This window comes from Trichinella spiralis, assembly GCF_000181795.1.
Source record: "Trichinella spiralis strain ISS 195 chromosome Unknown Scfld7, whole genome shotgun sequence".
NCBI lineage: Eukaryota > Metazoa > Nematoda > Enoplea > Trichinellida > Trichinellidae > Trichinella > Trichinella spiralis.
Genome location: NW_003526946.1, coordinates 56,911 through 79,266, shown reverse-complemented (window position 1 = coordinate 79,266; position 22,356 = coordinate 56,911). Strand labels below are relative to the sequence as shown.

The window sequence follows — 22,356 nt, the reverse complement described above, 5'->3', positions numbered from 1 at the left end:
AAGCTCTGTCAATTATATCCATTTGACCCAAACTACTGTATCTTGTTTTTTTCGTTTTATCTTTCTGAACTGTTATCATTATGTTCGGTTCATTTATCAAGATTGTGGTTCAATGAATGCACACACAGATAGATATGTGGGACAAATTTTTTGTTAAGCTTATTTTTTGTGAATTTTACCCTTTGGTAGTGAAATTTGTAGTATTGGAAATGGGGAAAATGGTTGAAATTTTACACGAAACAGAATTGCAAAAATGATAATACAAATTTTAAATCAACAAAAGACAAACATTTCAGAAAATTATTATCACTCACTTTCTATATCTGCTGCTGCAGTAGTGCAATTACAAAGTGGGAGTACGGCATAGTTGGGCGATCAAAATATAACTGTGATCTGGTCGATATAACTGTTGAACAATTTTTATCTCAATCATCTTTAAAAGCAATCAATTTTACCTTCGGCAATATTATTATTACAATATATGCTTTATCGAAATTTATGCCAATAATTTACCTATAATTTACAAGAAGCATTTTTTTAGTTGACTTTATTTTGCTAAAGTAAATATTAAAATTGTTTATTTAACATGCAACACTAACGGACTATGTATGTAAGTGGACAAGTAGATGTTGATGAAATATGAATATTGATTGGATTTTTAGTGATTCTTAGTCCCGCCCCGTCATCGGTTTTTATGGACGAAGATACTCAAGACAGTGGTTTTGGAGAAGGTCAAACAACAACTAAAGTATCAAATTATGAAATATAATTTACCAAATAATAATAAATGAATATTATCTTTTTCATAGGGTCCGTCACAATTTAATTTACCAGCTGTTTCATCACAATCGAATACATTACATGTACGGTTTAGGTCTCGCTCTTACGATGCCAAAGTATGAATAAATATGAATAATTTTTGTAAAATTTAATTGAAAATTTCTACAGGCAAACACGGACGAAGGCTTCGATGATGATTTTGTCAAAGAGCAAGAAGCACCAGCCGATTTGAAATGTCACTTCAAAAGCCTACTCAGCGGTTCGTTGCAATCGGAAGGTGATGAAAACATTTTTCCCAATGAAAATTCTTTCCGCATTGGCCAAGTATTGAAATGCTTTAAACAGAAAAAAAATTAATTATTTTTGAATAATTTTTCTAATGTTCTACATTGGATTCAGCGAAAGTTGTTCAAAATTGCCGAAGAAAACGACACGCCATTTTCTATACGACAACGCAAACGTGTTGCATTTCGAGAACTTTCAAATGAAAATGTCACTAATCAAACTCCTCAGCTTAAACGTAGGAAAAGCTTGTTGGATATTTCTCCAAATCAAAAAAGAGTATTTTATTTTAATTTTCATCCTAATGTAATAAGTAATATTGTAAAAAAAAAACATTACTTTTCTTCAGCATCCATTTGCTCGTTGCTTTTCCGAAGCAGACGTTGGTTCCGCTTTTCAAGAAGGTTTGTTTTGTACTTTTTCTTTTCTTTTCTATTCAAATTTTAATTGTTGAAACATTCTTTTATTTTATTTTAGGATGTGATAATCGAAATTTCATTGGCGACTATTCTACAGTGAGTATCTTGTACAAGTTTGATTTGTGACAATTGTGTGAACACTTTTCCATTTCAGACTCATGCATTACCATTGTTGCAAGCGCCTCGAGTACCAGATTTGTGCAGCATAGATGGACGCATTGTAAATATTTATTTTAGAATAAATTTTACAATTTTCAAATTTACAAATTATATATGATGGTTAAATTTTTAAGCTGGTTAAATTGTTGAATGAAGAATATTCGCATGTTATTCAAAAATACATCATATTGGATTGTCGCTATCCATATGAATACAATGGTGGTCATATCAAAGTAATATATATATATGATCCAAAAAAATGTTTCATTAATTTCTTTTCTTGTTTTGCAAAAAATTAGGGAGCAGTGAATGTTTTCACTCAAGAACAATTGAAGCGTTTCTTTTTCCATGATCGAAATTCAGATGCGATGAAGTCTTCAACTGAGTCACGTCAAGTTGTCATTTTTTATTGTGAATTTTCCAAAGAACGTGGCCCAAGAATGTAATTACAAACTTTTTCAACTTTTTAATCTTAATTTTGATCTTCGTTTTCTTTTCTTACTTTCAGGTCTAGATATTTGCGAAAATTTGATCGTAAAGTCAATTCGAAACGTTATCCACATTTGCATTATCCAGAAATATACCTTCTTGATGGCGGCTACAAGAATTTTTTTCCAAAATTTACGGTAATTGTAAAATTAATTTGAATAGATTTTAAGACAGGGCATTTATTTTTATGTCCTTAATTTTAATCCATATTCAGAATTATTGCGAACCGCCAAATTATGTTCCAATGTTGCATGAAGCGCATGCTGCAGATCTTAGAAAATTTCGAGCTAAGAGCAGATCTTGGTCATCAGATATCCATTGGGAAAATTCTTTCAACAACAGACGTCCATCTCGTCAGATCAGCTTGAACTTTTAAAAATTCAGTTCAGCTTGATCTATTTGCTGATTTTAATCATTGGAAATCAATTTCATTTAATCATTTAAAGATTGTTTTATTCAAATAGAATCAGATGAATCATTTATACGTTTTATCTTTTTTTATATACACAAGTATCTATCTATCGAATCCATATATATATATATATATATATAGCTGATTCATTCATTATCATATCAATTATTATTATTATTATTATCAGTTTGTCATCATTTGTGGAATTGTTTGCAAAGTAGCTGGTCAGTTATTATTATTTTTCTATTTTTTACCAATCATAACATCAAAATTCCATCATTTGAATTCGATTGGTATCGTGTTTTTCTTTTTCGTTTGATCTGTACAATCAGTGGATCGACTACTAAAAATCAACCGGTTCATTTGTTGTACCATCTAATTATACAAACAAGCGCATCGGATGTTTCAATTTCAACAACAATGGTACATTTTTTTATTTGTCAGAATCATTTGATCATTGATAGATTCATTGCAACTAGTTCCACAAATCAGCAAATCATACCTTTTTCTGTAGTGGTCATTTAAGCATCGTTTCATTATCTGTGACTATTTTTGTCATGGATATTGACTCGTATTTTTTTACGTAAATTTACTCTATCATTATCTTTCCATATCTCTTACTTTTAGGCAAAAGTACAATATACATATATATATATATCTGTATCTATATCCATATTTATATCTGTATCTATATATCCATACAGATGCATATGTATATATGTATATAATATGTACGTATGTATAAACATATGTACGTATATATATATGTGTGTGTGTGTGTGTCTGTAATAGTAAATAGCGTTGCATTTTAATTGTTGTTATTTTGTATATAAGTATTTTAAATTTTATTTTTACATTATATCAATTTGAGGATAGTTTTCTGCAAGCAGCAAGCATCATTAGTGAATATTTATATTAGAAAAGAGATGTAAAAAAAGGAAAAACAAATGTTATTTATGCATGTAAATTGTTGAATATTATTATTGAATTGAAAAAGGTCTGGTCGATTCGATTGTCATTGATCATTGAATTCAGCATTAGTGATTGAGACGTGGGTTTAGTTTGAACAAATATGAGCAACGGATTCTTTCTATTTACAAAATGCAATCAGCTTCGTTGTATAAATCAGACGCGGTAGTTTGTTTGCTTGAGTTCATTCATGTTTGAACAAGCACCTGACGCCATTGCATGTTTAGCCGAAAATAATATTTATACAGATGATGATGATGATGATAGCAAAGCTTGAGCAGTATGTTGAAAATTGTGATTGAAATAGAGCAAAAAAATGGAAATTAGAGCAAGTTGAAAAGGATAAAATACTTTTATTCAGATACCATTGAACTAACTATTTGAAAATATTGCAATCAAATCAAATCAAATATATATATATACGAGTCATGAATAAAAAGTATTCAATATTCAATGTACCTGTATAAAATATATAAGAAATTCAAAATTTGCAAATGAACAGTAGTTGACTTTTTCTGGTATATTGAAAAAAATTCATTCTAATTGTGAGCAATACAATTTATCGTTTGTTCTTTTTGCCAATTTTTTTGAAATTTGAATCTCTATCTTTAGAAATATATTTTTGTATTACTGTAAAAGTGGGGGAGCGTCCAGTATCCATAGCAACGCTTTGGTTAGTTTTATTTGCAAAAATGAGCGATAGGGAACTGTGCTACAAGTTGGAACGAGAAATACCGATCGTCAACGGAAGCACTTCGGCCATTAGTAACAACTTGAGCGTTTCCTTTTCCGCTAATGCAAATCTCACATGTGCAGTTGTTGCTAATAAAAATCAAGTAAACTACACAAATATGCAGCTATTTCTACTACTACTACTAATAATGATTATGATTATGATTATTATTATTATTATGTTTTTCTTGTAAAATTTACTTTTTTTAGGCTCACACAGTTAGTTGGGATGACAAATTCGAATGGATGGTTCACAACATTGTACCTGCGAAAGATTTGAATACTGGAAAGAGCAACAAAAAAGTAGAAGTGATGCAAGTAATATAAATATTGTTTTTGATTGGTTTTTATAAATTTAAATTTTTATAAATTTCGATCAGGTAAAATTCTGTTCACTGAAAAGCAGAACAACTCCCGTTTTGGTGATTTGCACAGTTGCCGGTGCTTCGGTATGAATTTTTGCAATTTATTCAATCAATGATCAGTCAATATGTCTGTTTTTTTATTTTTAAATGAATAATTAATTTTTTATAAAAGTATAAGTGTAAAATTTTGTTTTATTTCCATTTTAATTTTCATAAAATCAAAAATTTTCAGTTTGTACTTGATTGTCATTTTTATAAAAAAATTGATTTTTTGCAAATTTTAATTGAAGAACTTTTCATTAATTTTTCATCGTCCAGATATGGAATACAGTCACAACTACAATGATGTACTGGCTGTCAGTTCCAGAAGAAAAAACCAGTACTTTTTATTTTATTCAAATAAAATGATATTACAAAAAAAGTTGTTTAATTGTATAGCTTTGTGGAGATACACCAAAGGAGTGGCTTGTATTGAAGACGAAATTTTTATTGGTATATATATATATATATGTAAATTGCCTATTCCACGCTTCTATTTTCCAGGTTGTCATGCGGGGACAATTTTTCGACTAAGCATCAAAAACGATACTGCCAAACTGACCGGCTCCTGGGATGAATACAACAAAGAGCCTGTGGTCGACATGGTCAGTTTTCGAAATTGGCTCGTAGTGGCTAACATGAAGGGCGACTTGCTAGTTTTCAACTCCGACTTGCACTGTTTGAAAAATATCTACACAGGGTGAGGTTGTTTTATGTTGAAAAATAGTTTCTTTTTCTATATTTAAATTTTATCATTTATTAGTCTTTCGATTAATTGCATAATAAGTGTAAACAATTGGCTGGCATGTGGAACAATTATTGGTCAAGTTGTTTTGTATGACATTGAAAAGGAAGCAATGCTTGCTGAAATAAACGCTCATAGTCAACCGATTACAGATTTAGATTATTCTGCTGGTGAAAGTTTGATCCTATCCACCAGCGAAGATTCTTTCGTTCGAGTTTGGAGATTGGAAAATTCCACAACACCAAAGGTAATGGATTTGTGCTTTTGTAAAGTGTCAGATGTATGTTTTTTCTCGGTTTCAATTCAGATTTCGTGCTGTTTCTCTACATCTGTGGAAAACGTACCAATCGGCGGCGGCTGTTTCACAGATGCACAAGGATCATCATTTTTGCTATCTGGATACGATTATTCAGTAATGTTCTATTTTCGTCTGACCCAATGAAACAACAACTCGACGTGAATTATTATTATTATTATTGTTCATAAATTTGTTGTTTGTTTGTCTCGTGTTGGTGAATTGATCGTGAATAAAATCCACAATGATATTTTTTTCTGGGTTTTGTGAAATTTTAATAATTCAACGATTAATAATTATTCATGAAAACAAATTGCTGAAAAACAGAACAAATTAAACCGCGCAATTTCACCAATTCTCTTCTTTTCAATTGAAAATGGCGCAATTTTTCCCAATAACTCTTCATGCAAAACACACTCTGCCGATTGTCACTGTTCCAAATCATCTGCTTGGATACAACAATATCCGAGATGTGCATTAAACGACGACGATAACAGCCGAGCTGTTTGTGCAACAAATTGAAATTCCGATGACGACATTTAGCGGAGCAAAATTTCACACCAAGTTCCAATCTGGTCGTTCTGTCCGAATGATGCATCACAAACGATATCAAATTTGTCACTGTGAAAGGCACTTTTGATGGATAAATTGTTCGATTATTTCTGAATATAAATAATGTAAAGTATAAAAAAAATAAAAGAAAAAAAATCATTCTATTACTTACTTGGCCAAACAAGGATAAAGAACCACGCTTGGATAACGACTGACAGCATGATCAACAGGTAAATCATTTCTACCCGCGTCGATTCTGAATTTTCAAATGTAAAATAACAAATAGAGATAATTTAAATCATGCCGACTTACTGAGCGAATTCAACTTTCTTTGAAAACCGCATAATATAAGCCGCTGTGCTGATAATATGCATAACCGTATGACAAAAAACACACCATCGTGTGTAGTAAAACAAAACCACATTCTGCATTGAAATGAAAAAGTGAATGTTGAAAAAGGAATTCAACAAATAGTAATTACCTTATCACTAGCCAAAACTAATTGAGAAAAACTGTCGGTCGTTACTTTCACCAAATTCAACCGATTTTCCCCACTACTCTGCTTTGATTTGGTTTCAGATTCCTGTTTTTCAGATTTATAAAATCTGCTCAACTGGCCGTTTGTAAAATTCTGAACAAATTGTACAATACTTTTCGCTGTCACATTTTCCTTCAGCACGTAGAAAGCATTTTTCTAAAATGAGACGAAAAATGTATGCCAAAATCAGAATCAAATCAATTCATTATTATTACAGCAGCATCGATGATCATCGCTTTTGGTATTTTCGGTGAGCGGACATTTTCCGGAAGTCCAAGCTTGTCAGCATACCAGTCGAAATAGTCACTATCAATGGTGAGGAAGTTCAAAATGCGTTTCGTTTTGCAAGCCAATCCACGGTATGAGGAGAATGTTGAATTCTCGGACCACATTTTCAGAAGAGCAGCATTCTCCAAAGGCAACGCATAGGTGTACTTCAAAGCGAAAGACAAACTCCAACGTCGACAAAGAGCATCATCCACAAATGGATCCAACTCAACAGCCCGGAAAATGTTCCTCAAACATTCCGCATTTGAATGAGGAAAATTTGGAAAATTGCTTCCAGCACCGTCGTTGCTTCCAGTGAACTCTCCGGCCTTTTCCACATCTTCCCCAACTGAACATCCACCACCCTTGTAGATGTACTGTGGCTTTTTGCAAAACTGCTTCTCAGGTTTGAACAAGTTGCGCTTGTCACAACTGGCAATTTCTTCTCCACTTCGACCGGTGTTCAAAAATTCACCGTTCGCCTTCAGCAAGCTGCTGTGCTTCCAAAATGCATCCTGGTAAACTTTCTTGCGATCAGCATCTTCACCAATACATTTCGCTCGATAATTTGCAACTGCTTCGGGCTCCAATCCCAAAGATGAAGCGACTTTTTCAAATCGCTCCTTTATCGATTCGTCCTTTTTGCAGTCGAAGTACATCGCGGCCAATGGTGAAAACTTTGAAAAAATTTTTATAATTTCATTTTCAAAAAATAAAAGATATGCACAAAAAGTTAAATTTTTTTTACAAGTGAAACAATCGTCGAGTGTTCAACCAACAATTGCCAAGGAGTCAACAACAGAAATGAAGGCCTCTTCAGAACTGATCGTAAAGCGCTGCTTTTCTTCTGATTTGGTATAAACCAAAAATTAACAACTTTAAATTGTCCAGCAATCCACTTCAACACTGCTTCTACAGAGAAATGCTCATTATCAGGATATCTCTTAAAAAAAGAAAAAAAACAACAATAATCAAACATTTGAAGGGCCAATTTTCGGCCATAAAGACAAAGAAAGCATATACTTGACAAGTGTTGCTTATGCTGGTGAAATAGCACAGCTGAGCGTTGGCGGTTAAATTCACACGAGCTGCCAAACTTTTGTCCGTGACTACAGCGAATTCGGCCAATTTCCGTATTGGATCTATTTCCAACGATCTCAAGCAGATCAAGTAGAACTTCTCATATTGCGGCGGATTGCGGTACTCGTCAAACGCATAATATCCAATCACTCGGTTGGTGAGACGAGATAGAAATTCACTCAACTCTTCCTGAGTTGCAAGTCGGACAAATGGATCAAGTGCATGTTCCAAAAATCTAGAAAAAAAAATTTCAAAAATCTCTTCACTAGAACAACAGAACAACAAACCGATACTTGAACATATAATCCAATGACAACAGGCCGCTGTATTCGATGCTTTGTCTGGGCTTGTGAAAGTAGAGTTCAAAAATGGGAAATTCACGAGGCTGCCGAAGGCGCCGACACTGGCCTGCTGGTTCCCAACAATTTACACCATAAAATGTAATCTGAGAACTGAAATACGAGGCCAAAATTTCAAAATACGATCTGAACTGCAAGCAGTCAAAACTCCACGGCGCATAGTACATCACAAACAGAACTTCACCACAAGCGAAATGATCTATTATAGGATCCAAGTCGCCCTGATGCAAATCAATCACCGAAGAGTTACAAGAGAAAAATGGTCGAGGTTGCGGTCCAGGCCGATACTGAAAGCACAGAATAAAAGCGATCCGCACAACGATAAATTAAATATAAAAGCAAATCATAATCTCAACATAAAATAATAACAACAGTATTAATTTTAAAAAATGTTTTTCAACTTATTCACAAGAAACCTGCAAATCATGCAAACTCAGACAATGTGATATGAAAAGCAACGCTAATGAAAAATAAACCTGTAAAAAAACAGAAATATCAAAAAAGAACTGGTTTAATAAAATCCTCAGGTTAGAAAGAATTTATAAAAAGCGAAGTTGGAAAATTAACAAATTTGTTTGAGTGACAACTTTCAAGAAATTGTTTGAAATTTTGAAAACAATTTCACCCAAGTTGATCGATCAACTTTACATTTCAGAACAGTTAAAATTCATAATGAACATAATTCATTTCATGCAAATTTACGAGTAAGTCGACCAGCAGAGTGCAAGTGAAAATGTCTGACTTATTTACTTGATTTGAATTTGAAAATTTTGTCATTATAGATTATCATTTTCTTCAAAACTGTAATAATATTTTTACAATAAAAAACAACAACTAATACACTGACTAGATTTTACAACATAATTACAAACAAGCGTGGACGCTTACTTCAGTTTCGACCTTGACTGCTGCGTAAGTGTTCAAAAAAGAAACAACAAATACACTGACTAGAATGCAAAGAATCATCGCTATTATGATCAAACTGAAAGCTAGAAATATCCGACTGTTGTTGGTTGAAGAAAAAATTGCATCGCTGCGTGTCGAACAAAGAACTTTATCGGTTTCTTCCGTGGTGAATTCACAATAATTATCAGCATCTTCTTTTTCACAAGTAATCATTTCAGAAGTGCATATTGACACAGCTGATCAAACATTATTGGAAAGCGCAAATTTGTAAATTTGCCATATAGATAGGCAAATTGTTCTTCAGTATTTTTTTCAAAATCAATTTCAGTATTTATTTTCAAAACACGTATATCAATAAGAAATTCATAACTTTATCGCAAAAAAAATTCTTATAAACAATGCTTTATCCGCAGACAAACAGTTTAACTACATTGCAAGAAAAATATACAAATATCACTGTTCAATACAACAATAGGTCACAAATATATCACGAATTACATTTTTTTAGTTCATACTGTAAAATAATGATTATCAGGTTTAAATTTAAAAAAAGTAAAAATAAAAACTACTTCAGTTTACGACTTTATTTTGGATAATTTTCATTGAATACGTCGTAAAAGTTTTTAAAAATACATTTTCTCGAACAGCTGCTCTGAATTGAAGAAAAATAAACCCATGCATTCGTTGTGCAAAATAAAAAAGGTAAAGCTCGACATGATAGCGTACTGTTTCACGTCATTTTGTTAAATATTTTTTTAGAAATAATGAAAAAATAAATGTTTCAACTTTTATCCTTTTCGACTCTTCTTAACGACGACATTTTCCAATTCGTCCTAAAAATCATTCAGGCAAACAATTCAAAATGTGATCAAGAGAGATTGAAAATTATACTTGTTGCTGGTCCTCTTCATGTTCATCACGGATTGCTGCACGGGCGCGGTTGACGTCAATTTTGAAATCTCGGTTGACGCTTGGCTTTATTGTTCTCATGTAATTGACGTTGCAACGATTTCCCAAATCAATCAGACATTGTTCATAATTTTCCAAGGCAAAAATGAGCTTCGATACGCTCCTCATTTCACGAATAATTTTCACTTTTGCTTTAGCGCCAGAAGTTCTGGACTTGCCACCACTACTGTTACTTTCTTCCTTAAAATTGTTTGAGAATGCAAAAAAAAACTCTTCTACTATTATTGTGTCAGTTATATGAATTTCATATTGTAAGAAGTTCAAAAAAAATAATAAAACAGTCAACAACAGCCATACCTGAGCATATGAAATCATTTTGTACACGTACGGAATCAGGTGAGTGCCGGATCGTTTCGTCAACTGTTGAAATAATTCATTCGGGGTAGAATACTTTTTCAATACCATTGTTACATGCTATAATAAAAAAAATAATGAACAATAAACGAAGAATTAAGAAAAGATTAGATGAAAAAAACGTACATATTTCGCAAATAAATGCAATACTTTGAACATCTTTTCCAAACCTTTTATAACTGAATCAATCATTTTCACTGGAATTCGACTTTGAACAAGTTCGTGCCATACAAGAAGAAGCAAACCAAGAAATTCACATGCACTCGTTTCAACCAATTTGAGATTTGCTTCCCCTGAAAAATAATTTTTCTCAATATTCAATACAATAAATGATGCAAATCAAACAATCCAATGGTCGACAAATGGAATAATCTTCGTTTAATGTTAAACATTATTCAATTTCTTACAACTGGAATCCGCTGCAGAACCTGCTGCGCCTGCGAATCGTAAAGCTTTCGCATGACCAATCGCATAAATGACATCTTCCAAAAATAAATCTTCGATGTTCAAAAGTGCACCGAGTACAGTTGAAGCTGTTCTTGCATTTATTGAACTATACCTGTACTCTGATTCGTCCGTTATGTGACCCTGCGGGAAGAAAGAAGAAGAAAACAAAATTTTATAACTTTTTTCCACAACTAACATAATTAGACAAATAAAATCGCACATCAGCAATATCACCAAATATACAGTGAAGTTGTTCTGCAATGTGAATCAGACTGGTCGGCTTTGCTTCCACTTCTTTGAACATGCTTAAAGCCAGATTCCACACCAAGCGAGCCACATAAGGTTCCACTGAAAGCACAACACAGACGTCGATGTGCGTAAAAATTTGATAATTCTGCTTACTGTCAATTTGCTCTTCACAAATTTGCCAAATGTGCTTGAACACTTTTTCATAAAATGAACAATCACGCGGCAAATATGCAAGAAATTTTTCAATCGTACGAATAATAAATGCTGATGCTTTTTCCACTTTGTTTTCAGAATCTTTTTTGTCATCTGTACTGGTGTTAAGATTTCGACGCAGCATTTTCTAAACATTTTCCAAATCTATACAAAAAAATAATAATAAATGCAAAAATATATACGTACTGTAAAAGTTACACAATATCTGTATATTTGATCCAAATGATGCAAACTATTCCAATGTAATGACGCATCGAAATCAGACACTAAAATAAAAGAAAAGAAAAAATAACTGAATTGTAACAATGTTACTAATTCTAATTTTTACCCATCAATGACAATGACTTTGCAAAAGATTCAGCACTGGTCGAATAATTATCGATCACATCAATGCACAGAGAAAAAGCTTCCAAAGATGAAAATACAAGCGAGGGATGTTTTTTAACTTCAGCAGCGACATTATTTCCTTGTCGAAAAAACATCAAAAACAACCTTCAAATAAAATTGCATTATTAAATTTAAGCTCAACAAAAAATGGATAATGTATTCTTGACGACCTGGCTAATTTGCAAACACTGACAGAATCTTTCCTTTTGTTAAATTCTTGAATTTGCACATTAGCCAACTTGGACTTGACAGCGTTGAACAAAAATGTCATAAAATCTTCCCTTTCTCGCATTGGATTCAGTGAAATTTCATGATCAGATTCTAAATCCCTAAAAAGCAAAATCACAAAATCACATGCAAATATCAATAATTAAACGCATCATTTACGTCAGTAAATGGGATAATAAAACTGCAAAACTGGAAAGTCGAATGCAACATTCATGATTTGAGAGTAGTTTTCCTTTCCTGCCGTGAGCGTCTGCCAAAGAATTAGCATCTTCATCAGACAGCTTTCTTTTATGCCTTTTCAGGTTCAAATTTTCTTTCAAAAGTTCACTCATCTTACAATGCAAACCGTACAATTTCAGTATGGAGATTGCAGAATCTGCGGAACTGTAAATTTAAACAAAAAAAATTAAAAGTTATCAATGATAAATATTCTTTGCTCAAAAAAATATTTACTTGAAATTAAAATCCATAATTATGAAATCAATCAACGCTTCAAGAACGGATAAAAATTGAAAAGCCATGGAAATGGTCCTTTGGCCGACTATTTCTTCCGTGGAAAACGATACAGATTTGTCCTAACGTATGATACTCATGGAAAGGAGAAGCAAGAAACAAAAAGCAAACCAGATTAAAATCTTCCAAATCTGCAGACATCATATATTGGCAAATTGTATTCATGCGCTTTTTCATCGAATCAATCATCTCAAAATCTAAATGATATTGCGATGAAATTTCTGAATCATTGCCAGTGTCGTCGGCTTGCACTGCGCCCAAACACAAATTGATGGAAGCTATCAGCACACCCTGAAAAACAAATAATAACACCACTGCACAGTAATTGAGTGCAATTAATATTGAAATCAATTACCAACGGTTCTACCAAAGTGACTCCATTTTTCGAAGAGCTGATGCAAAATTCCAAACACAAAGGAGGACCACTTTTGGAAGGATCAGAGAGGTAATTTTCAAATTGCTTTTGCAGCATATCCAAAACAGGCTCTTGAAGCACTTTTTGATTTCCCGCCACTTTACATAAACCCTGCACAAAAGAAAATATACATTAAAAAATACATTGCAAAATAGAAATAACAAAATCGTTCGATTACAATGTACAGCATGCGTCGTAGTTCGCTTTGCAAAGACAATGCTCGTCGTAAACAGCTGATCATTTCCAGAAATATCGTAGCTACACTGATTCGACCACTTGCTGCACATGAAGAAGTCGGCAGGGTCTTTACAAAAAATAAGATGGAATAAAAATTTAAAGTTAAAGTTAATAAATTAAACATTTACCTGACTTGAATATGTTGGAAAAGGTTGAGAAGAATTCGACATCTGGCTAGAGCTGAAAGCGTTGATTAAATCTTTTTGATTTAAAAATAATAAGAAACCATTGACAGCAGTCTTTCTCGCCAACAAATCCCTAAATATTGAAATTTAAATTATTTGAATCTACCAAAAATCGTTCACTTTGAAAAGATCGCATTTCTGAGAGCAATAAATAAAGAATTGCGCATTGCTGGTTTCAGTTCAATAATTGGAATCAACGATTTCATGTAGCGCAAGCCGCTTTCTGTGGAAAGCACCGGTAGCACTGAAAATGATTTAATTATTGTCTCTTCACTTTCCAGCACTGTCATTGGGGATATTTTTATCAAAATGCAAAACACATCTAAATAAATGCATTCTTCATGAGACCAAAAAATCATGTGCCCATACATCTACTTACCTAAAAGATACAAACAAGACGAACTCTGTAGCATAACTGCGTCAATAATTTTTTCTATGATTGCGCGACGAATAAAGTTGTGTCTCTAATAAATTATAAAAATATATTAATTCATATGAAGATAATTTTTACCTTAAAATTTCCAATAATCAAGTGCTTTGCTAATGCAATTTGTTCATTCTGAAGAACATTCTTTGTCGATTTTTCCAAAGTGCCGCTTTCTTTCAAATTCACTGAATCCAAAAGTAGAAACCCCAACTCGGATAAGCCGTGAACAACATATTCACGATCGTTCAAGCTAAATTGAGAACTCAATACGCAATTAAGCAAATCAAATGAAAAAATACAGACTCAGAAGAAATTAAACTGTCCATAACTTTTTTCAGCTTATCATTTTCAGGTATTACTGATCGCAGCCAAGCCGATGTAAAAGTTGCATGCTTCTTTTTCAAAAAATCAAAAATTCCCATTTTCAATAGTTCCAAGCACTAAATAAATATATCAAATAATGAAAACTGTTTTTGAAAAAATCGATATATACTACCGTTTGATGATAACGATGTATACGAGTCAAGCATAACGGAAGCAAAATGTAAAATTCACTTATCCCAACGTTAGTTTTCATCTACAACGTACAACGCATTTATCGTGCAGTGGGTTTGCAAATATGCACGCATAATATTCATGTACAAAGACTTTTATAATTAAAAAAATACACAGTACTGAAGGAAATTTAATATTATTTATCGATAAATTCCAATTTTGAAATTATAAAAGTAAACATCTTTACTTACTTTAAGAGTATTTATAACGTGCTTTCCAAAACTTTGATACTGCCTAACAGCATGAGTAATGTTCAAAATAACATTACTCTGAACTTTTTGCACAGATTCCGTTCCTTGTGAAAGATATCTTCAAACAAAAATAACATTGTATTAAAAGTAAATGAATTTTAAATTTGTTTACTTTGCTCTGTTTGGAAATGAGCACAAAAATTCCATTAACTGTCCAAAATAGACATTTTTCGATTCCTTAAAACTTATTTTGTTAAAATTAAACAACTAGAAACTAAAAAACTTTACCATAACTAAAAGATGGAGCAAACCGTTGACATAGCATTCAATTTCATCCAAATTTAATTCATTCAGATGATCAAAGAAAGGTTTAAATATGTGAACTTTCTCGGACGGTGTCATTTCAACTTCTCTGAATACAAAAAATAAAGATTAGTAAAAATAAATTAACTTTGTAGAAATACGTCACTTTAAAACAGTTAGTAAAAGCAATCGCCTCGATGTGGGCAAATTCAAATTAACAAATTGCTGAAGCAGTCGAGTTTTCAGTTCTTTTCCAGGAAGCCTGCTTCCATCACCTGCATCAATTTCCGTAGCTGCTGCTATAATACTGAAAAACTTAGGCAAAAGAAAAGCCCACCTAAAAAGCAAACATTAAAATAATTCTGAAATTTGAGTCTAATGTATTTCAAATCTGACTTGTTTTCAACAAAATTTCCCCGTTGAAAATGCTCCATGTGACGTGAAGTCATAGCAACAACATAACATATTTCAAGATTGGACAGCTGAAATAATAATTTCAAACAAAATCGTAGATATAATCTTCACTAACTTCATTTAAAAGAACTATGTATATTGAACTCAATGCGACATCGGGGAGTTGACCATCTTTCATCCGTTTTACTAACCATAAAATTAATGCCCTAAACTTTTCAGAATCACCCAAACAATTCAATTCTGAAACATAAGAAACGACTGTATTTCTTAAATAATATTATAATAAACAAAAAACAACCTTTTAACAATAAAGAGCATAACCGACTTAAACATTCAGGCCTTTCAACCATTGTTAATTCAACAGCTTTAGCAATCTAAAATAAAATAAAACTTATCAATAAATCTCGGTAATTAAATGTACATGATAAAACAAAATATTTATCACCATAAAATGTGTATTAAATTTGATAAAAGTAAAAAAAATTAATAATTCAAAATTTCAGACACACATTTTATGTTATCATAAATAATTCAAAACAATACTGCTATGAAATAAACATGCATACTTCTTCCTCTAACATGACAGGCATCAGGTGAGAAATGTTGACAGAGTTAAGTAACCATGGTTGTTTCAGCAATTGAAACTTTTCTTCAGACATTATTTCATAAATCAGTTTATTCACCAAAGAAATGCAATATAAATGTAAAAATTTTTCCAGAAATATAACGCAAGTTGCTTTCTAATTTAAACGGCGTCATATGGTACTTTAAAGACAATCAAGTACTGTCATATTTTCAAGGTTGGCATTTACTAAGAAACAAGAAAAAATTTGACTATAAGATAGAAATCAGTAAAAACAGAATAGTAGAAAACTTTTTATGAGGTCAAATTTAAAGTACACAAAAAGTAACAAACGTTTAAAATAGAAATAGTGGTTCGATTTATCCGAAATACAAAAGGAAAATTAGCTAGAAGAACTACTTCTAACTGTCAGAAAATTGCGAAGTTTTATTAATTTAGTCAGTTTTGATTTGAGATATTTTTGTACACTGAACTGAATAAATTAAAAATAATTCTACAGATGTTAATACAGAAATACAATATAAGAATAAAAACAAAAACTTCTTTTCTAAAAAAGCATTCAGCGCAAACATTTGATTACACTGCTTCCATTTATTTACAAAAGAATTTCACTGATTACAAAAAAAATAAAGTATAAAGTAAAAAGTAAAAAGTAAAAAATTATAAAGGAGCTTTTTCCTTAATAATAATTTTTTCAGCAATTTTCATAACAAGATATTCTAAAATATATTTAAAAACTTTAATTTTCTGCATGTTTTTCAAAAATAAGAATAAATTTAAAAAATTTACAATTTACTCATTCAGCAGAAGAGTCATTTTTCAATTGGTTTTCCAAAACATTGTTCAAAAATTTGATTCTGTCAAACTTATTCTTCAGTTGACCAAATTTAGACCAGTGAATCTGAAAATTCAAAAAACATCAATTTAACATCAAAATTCTCTGAATCAAAAATTACAGTAGCAATGCTATATCCGGACAGTTTAAAATGCCGGATCATCATCGCTCGACGACCAATCAATTTTGAGGAAATTTTCGTAAAATCGCGCTGATCCAACAAGATTAACAAAACTTTTTTGCAAACATCTTCTGAACGCTTCCAATCTTCCAACGAAATTATTCCATTTTTCAAGTCGTACCGTAGCTCAGCTTCTGTGAACAGAAATAAAATTACTAAGCAAAGTGTAAAATTTTTCAATTGCTTTAATAAAATTACCAACTGCATATCCAAGTTGATGAATAAACTGATATTTTACATATTTATGTAATGGAACCAGATTGTTAAGTGCATCAAAAAGGATTTGAGCCATGTCAATTTTTTGTCTATTCATTATCATCTGAAATAAACAAGCGATTAAATTGTGAAGAATGAAGATATGAAAGATTTCCAATTTTGCTATAATTTTTAAGATTGATTTTAATTTCAGTGAGCTTTGTAAATAAATAATAAAAAATTAATAATAAACATATTGTTATCCATTTTAAAATCGCTTCATATTTCAATATAAAACAAATGAAATTAATAATTGTATAATTACTTCGTAACGGCAAGATTCTGGCAAATCGAACTTGAACTCTGGCCCTGCATAGTCATCCACTTCAAGCTGTACAGCTGATTTTACATTCACAAGCTTCATCGTTGCAAGTAAATCGTCTGCAGAAAACATTGCTAATTTTTTTCATAAAAACAAAATTCTAAAATAACAATGAATTTCCTACCTTTAAATTTTGATGTAAACGACGAATTTAAAACAGTAGAAGCTAATTTTGAAGATAGGTTTCTTTGAATGGACAAACTCCAAACTACATTTAACCAAGCATTTGAATTTCTACCATCAGCATTCTCCAAATAATTGGAAATCTTGTTGCAGATAGAATTTTCAAAATTACACTGAGCAAGTGTAATAACAAGTTGAAATAAATCAGAAACAGCAAGACTATTTAGTCTGGTGGTGAACCATTCACAAAGCAAATTTAATATGCTTTCATCTCTGAGTTTCATTGATCCAAAAATGTAAGCAATTTCATTGATAGAATTAACATTGTCTAAATTCAAGATGTTGTCCTTCAAAACATCGCAAGCTGCGTTTACCAAGTCTAGCTTAAAGTAATTCAATTTCATCATAGAATTAAGAACAGATATTGCTTGATTTAAGTTCAGGCCGTTTTCTTTTTGCAAATTATAAATTCTTAATAAATTACTATCAACAACTTTTGGAATTCGAATGCTACGATCCGCCAAGTGCAGCAGCATTTTTAATAATTCATCCAGAGATGCTTCGCCAGTTAACTTTAGCATTTTACATTGTAATGCGGTTTTCCAATTATAATCTGTCCCATAAAATGTCCATAATTCAAGTAAAGAAGAAAAACTTGTTATGCTATCAATCTTATCGAACAATGCCATTTCAAGTTCCCTTTGAAAAATTTTGCTTTCATCAGATGTAGCAAATGGAAAATGAAAGCACACCAGTGAAATCAATGATGAAACACTCAGTAAATGCAAGCATCGTAGCAGTTGCTGTTCCAAAATTTGAATAATCTTATGTTCAGGCGAAACATTCAGCTTTAAAAGGCAGCGAAATATTATAATAAAATCTCCACTCTTGAACTGATTAAGCCGATTAAATATTTTCTGACAAATTACATCAGATCGATGTTTGAATTCATCAGTTGCGGTGCCATTTATGGACAGCTTGCACAAGCAGTTCAAAAAACTCACAAGTTCACCACTGCTTAATTCCTTTTCATCAAAAATTTCCCATAATTCATTCATACTCTTAGCTTCATAAATTTTCATAGAATTCTGCGTATTTACCCAATGTGGCAAAACACATGCGTTCTGCTTATTAACATCTGTTTGTGCTGCTCCATGGTTTTCCAACAAAGCACTGATGGAAATGCATTTTCGATAACAAATAGCACATCTCAATTTTCCCAGTGACATTTTTGTGTAAAGTAATCTGTGAAATAATTTACCAGCAAACATTGCCTAAAAGGTAGAAAATTACTTACAGATATAATCAATAAATAATTTTAATAAATGAATTTATAGTATTAACATTTCTTTAATTATAAAATTTTTTTAACCACAAATTTAGTTACAGTACATATGTTATCAAGAATAATTGTTTACAGTATGTTTCAATAACAATATCTAAGAATATGTGATAAATTAAACAAAGACTAAAATATGAAAATGTAATAGATCTGTAATGTTCAGCGTATGTTCTCAAAAGTTAATGACTAAAACCAGATTAATTTCTGACGGAATCCAAAATCTAACAAATTTTTATTGCAGATGCAAACTATTTTGAATTAAAATTTGGAGAAATGAATTTATGGTTCATGCATTCGACTTTATTTTACTTATTCTACTAGAATATTTTCCTTTATTATTAAAAATAATTAATAATGATATCATTTTAAATAAATAATTATATATATATAAATCAGCTTCTGCTGCAGTTAATTTTACTCTTGTAGTTTTAATTACATTTTATTATACTTAATTATACTACAGTATATCTTTGGATGCAGCATCTTTTTTTGTTATTTGAAAATTTTCACAAGTAAAAACGAGGTAAATCGTATGAATAAATGCACATATTTTAGATTTCAATTTAATTTTATGCATTTTATTAGCTGCATTTCGTAAGAAGCTATTTTTGTGCAACTGTCAACTGCCGGCATGCATTTTAGAAAGACATTGGAAATTTTAAAAAATACAAATAAAGACAAATTCGTTTCAGCTTTTATTGAAAATTTACCAAAGCAAAATTACATTGTTGAATACAGTTCGCCAAATATTGCCAAGCCATTTCACGTTGGCCATTTGCGTTCCACTCTTCTAGGCAGGCTAGTTGAAGTAAGTAGTTTAACATGATTTCAAAATTTTTGCTTTCAGATTTCTTGTCAATTTGTTGAAATCTGCTGGACATGATGTAATCTCAGTAAATTACCTTGGTGATTGGGGAACCCAGTTTGGAATGATTGCTTCCGGTTTGAGAAAAATTGGAAAGAGCTCAACAGCATTCAGCTTGGCTGATTATGCCAACGCTTACGTCACTGCTAATCATGACAGTCTCTCTGATAGTGAAATAACGGAATTTGCTCGACATTTTGTTACAGCGTTGGAATCGGGTGTTTATTTCTGCACATATCATGGTTTATCAGCTATTAATGTTAATAAATTTTTGTTTAGGTGAGTCAGAGGAAACAGCTTTGTGGAGATCAATTTGTTCCGCGAGTATGGCTGAATTGAAACAGACTTATTCAACTTTGAATGTTCATTTCGATATTTGGCAAAGAGAATCGCAATTTTTTCAAAATGCGAAAGAATTAATTCATACATTGACAAAAAATGGTCTTATCACGGTGAACAGAGAAGGAGTGAGAGGCATAGTGTCGAAAGGTCATTTTATACCTTTGTGCAAAAGTGACAACACTACGTTGTATTTAACTCGCGATTTGGCGGCGGCAATTCTTCGTTTTCAACAATACCAACCCGACTGCATATATTATGTTGTGGACAGTGGTCAGCATCAACATTTTGAAAATCTGAAAGTAAGCACTTTTCAAAATTTATTTATGCATTGCAGAAAGTTTAACTTTTGCTTATTTAATATTTTAGTTAATTTGAATTTTTTTTAAACAGATTATTAATTTCACATATTATATTTAAACAAATAACTGTATTTTTTTGTATTCAGTTAGTGTTGTCAGCAGCAGGTTATCCAAGCTTTGCTGAAAGGATTAAGCACATAAAATTTGGTAGAATTTTGAATACCAGTACACGTCAAGGAAAAGGTGTTAAAGCGGATGAGCTTCTGAAACAAGGTCAGTTGAAAGCTAAAACCGTTTTGGAAAATGCTTCTACAACTAAAGTGCTACCATTTGAATATGAAAGCGTTTGCCAACAGTTAGTGCTGAGTGCACTCATCGTGAACGACTTCAAACTGCGTCGAATTATTGATTATAAATTTTGTTGGGATTCAGTTTTGAATGTTAAAGGTGCAACGGGATATTCTCTTCAGGCAACCTATGCAAGATTATCTTCTCTTGTCGATGGTGGGCAAAATGACCTATTGGACGCTGATTGCAATGATTTGCAAAGCCTGCACGAATCGGAAGCGAAATGTTTAGCTGAAATTTTGGCTCCAGAATTTTTGGCGCAGTCGTTGCGTCGTTGTTTAGACGAATTTGAGCCATATCCGTTAGTGCATTATTTGTTTCGATTGTGCAAATCAGCTAATGTGGCACACAAGCGGCTTCACGTTGCCAACGCTCCCGCCGACGTAGCACGGGCACGTTTGCTTTTATTCAAAACTGCTCAACTGACCCTGCATCATTGTTTGCATATTTTGGGAATTCAGCCATTAAATAAAGTTTGATCTCTTTTAGCACGTTTTGAATTTAATGTACAGTTATTCATTTGTTGAACATACTTTGTTTTGTTAGTTTGCTTTTGTTATTGTACTTATGTGATTTTATTCTTTCAGAATGAGTGTATTTAGAAATGTGGTAAATTATATTCGTTCTTCAAGATGTTGCTGCAGCATTTATTCTGCATCTTTGTCGCAGGTTCATTTTTTCTTGAATATCCAACAGCCTCCTATCCGATTGAAGCATGAATTCGTAGCTCCAGAATGGGATTTGACCCGTAAAACTAACGGCATATCCATTGACGAATGGCAATATTATGATAATGTAATTTGGCCTCCGCATTGCGAGTCGAAAGTTGGTGAAGTTTTCCATTATCGTGAAAATGTGAGATACAGTGCGAAAAGAATGTGGTACGTATGTCAGATGATACAGGGTCTCAGGATTGACGATGCTCTCCTTCAACTTGATCACACGCCACGCAAAGGAGCGACAATCATGAAAGAGATTTTGTTGGAAGCGCAAGAGAAAGCCAGCAGTGAACACTGCATAGAGCAGAAAGCAAATCTTTGGATTGGTAATTACAAAATGGACATGATTCAATGAATTGACTTTGATGAGAAAATTATTCTGTGTTCTTTTTATAGCTGAAGCGTTTGCCAGAAATAGTCTCATTGTGAAAGGTGTACGGCGGCATGCATTGGAACGATGGGGTATTGTGAAATACCGTTACAGTAATGTTTTTGTGCGGTTGCAAGAAGGTGATCCACCACAGCAGGTTACTCGTTTTCCGAAAAAACTTTGCGGCTGGAAAACAGTGGAAAAATATATGGAAGAAATTCGCAATCGGAAAATTATGTACAATCCTTAAGTGTTTTTTGTTGTGCTTTTGAAATAATACATAATTTACATTTGAAT

At 32.1% G+C, this 22,356-nt stretch overlaps 5 protein-coding genes across 5 annotated transcripts; 2 read left to right on the top strand and 3 right to left on the bottom strand.

Annotated features, from left to right (window-relative positions):
• The first annotated feature begins 253 nt into the window (after window positions 1-253).
• Tsp_11862 (M-phase inducer phosphatase 2) lies at window positions 254-2,505 on the top strand. Its single transcript, XM_003372922.1, has 12 exons — window positions 254-356; window positions 663-748; window positions 810-896; window positions 949-1,104; window positions 1,180-1,341; window positions 1,412-1,466; window positions 1,540-1,577; window positions 1,636-1,701; window positions 1,775-1,873; window positions 1,940-2,082; window positions 2,149-2,266; window positions 2,344-2,505. Exons 1-12 carry the CDS (start codon window positions 254-256, stop codon window positions 2,503-2,505), a joined length of 1,275 nt encoding a protein of 424 aa, XP_003372970.1.
• A 3,189-nt stretch (window positions 2,506-5,694) lies between these two features.
• On the bottom strand, window positions 5,695-9,601 carry Tsp_11861 (thioredoxin domain-containing protein 11). Its single transcript, XM_003372921.1, has 11 exons — window positions 9,536-9,601; window positions 8,899-8,958; window positions 8,411-8,769; window positions 8,067-8,358; window positions 7,792-7,986; window positions 6,992-7,720; window positions 6,720-6,932; window positions 6,551-6,663; window positions 6,411-6,494; window positions 6,026-6,348; window positions 5,695-5,786 (listed from the first exon to the last, which is right to left on the bottom strand). Exons 1-11 carry the CDS (start codon window positions 9,599-9,601, stop codon window positions 5,695-5,697), a joined length of 2,526 nt encoding a protein of 841 aa, XP_003372969.1.
• A 672-nt stretch (window positions 9,602-10,273) lies between these two features.
• On the bottom strand, window positions 10,274-11,744 carry Tsp_11860 (hypothetical protein). The gene is made up of 6 exons (XM_003372920.1): window positions 11,561-11,744; window positions 11,355-11,506; window positions 11,140-11,299; window positions 10,862-11,004; window positions 10,655-10,771; window positions 10,274-10,537 (listed from the first exon to the last, which is right to left on the bottom strand). Exons 1-6 carry the CDS (start codon window positions 11,742-11,744, stop codon window positions 10,274-10,276), a joined length of 1,020 nt encoding a protein of 339 aa, XP_003372968.1.
• An 824-nt stretch (window positions 11,745-12,568) lies between these two features.
• Tsp_11859 (putative fanconi anemia group I protein) lies at window positions 12,569-16,134 on the bottom strand. The gene is made up of 17 exons (XM_003372919.1): window positions 16,042-16,134; window positions 15,797-15,849; window positions 15,591-15,741; window positions 15,458-15,543; window positions 15,228-15,398; window positions 15,047-15,170; window positions 14,931-14,995; window positions 14,759-14,876; window positions 14,316-14,452; window positions 14,097-14,262; window positions 13,965-14,049; window positions 13,706-13,829; window positions 13,529-13,658; window positions 13,342-13,467; window positions 13,104-13,274; window positions 12,860-13,039; window positions 12,569-12,619 (listed from the first exon to the last, which is right to left on the bottom strand). Exons 1-17 carry the CDS (start codon window positions 16,132-16,134, stop codon window positions 12,569-12,571), a joined length of 2,031 nt encoding a protein of 676 aa, XP_003372967.1.
• A 1,979-nt stretch (window positions 16,135-18,113) lies between these two features.
• Tsp_11858 (putative arginyl-tRNA synthetase) lies at window positions 18,114-22,309 on the top strand. Its single transcript, XM_003372918.1, has 8 exons — window positions 18,114-18,163; window positions 18,213-18,371; window positions 18,709-18,780; window positions 19,964-20,223; window positions 20,261-20,622; window positions 20,769-21,443; window positions 21,667-22,015; window positions 22,086-22,309. The coding sequence occupies exons 1-8, from the start codon at window positions 18,114-18,116 to the stop codon at window positions 22,307-22,309; spliced, it is 2,151 nt and encodes a 716-aa protein (XP_003372966.1).
• The last annotated feature ends 47 nt before the right edge of the window (window positions 22,310-22,356 follow it).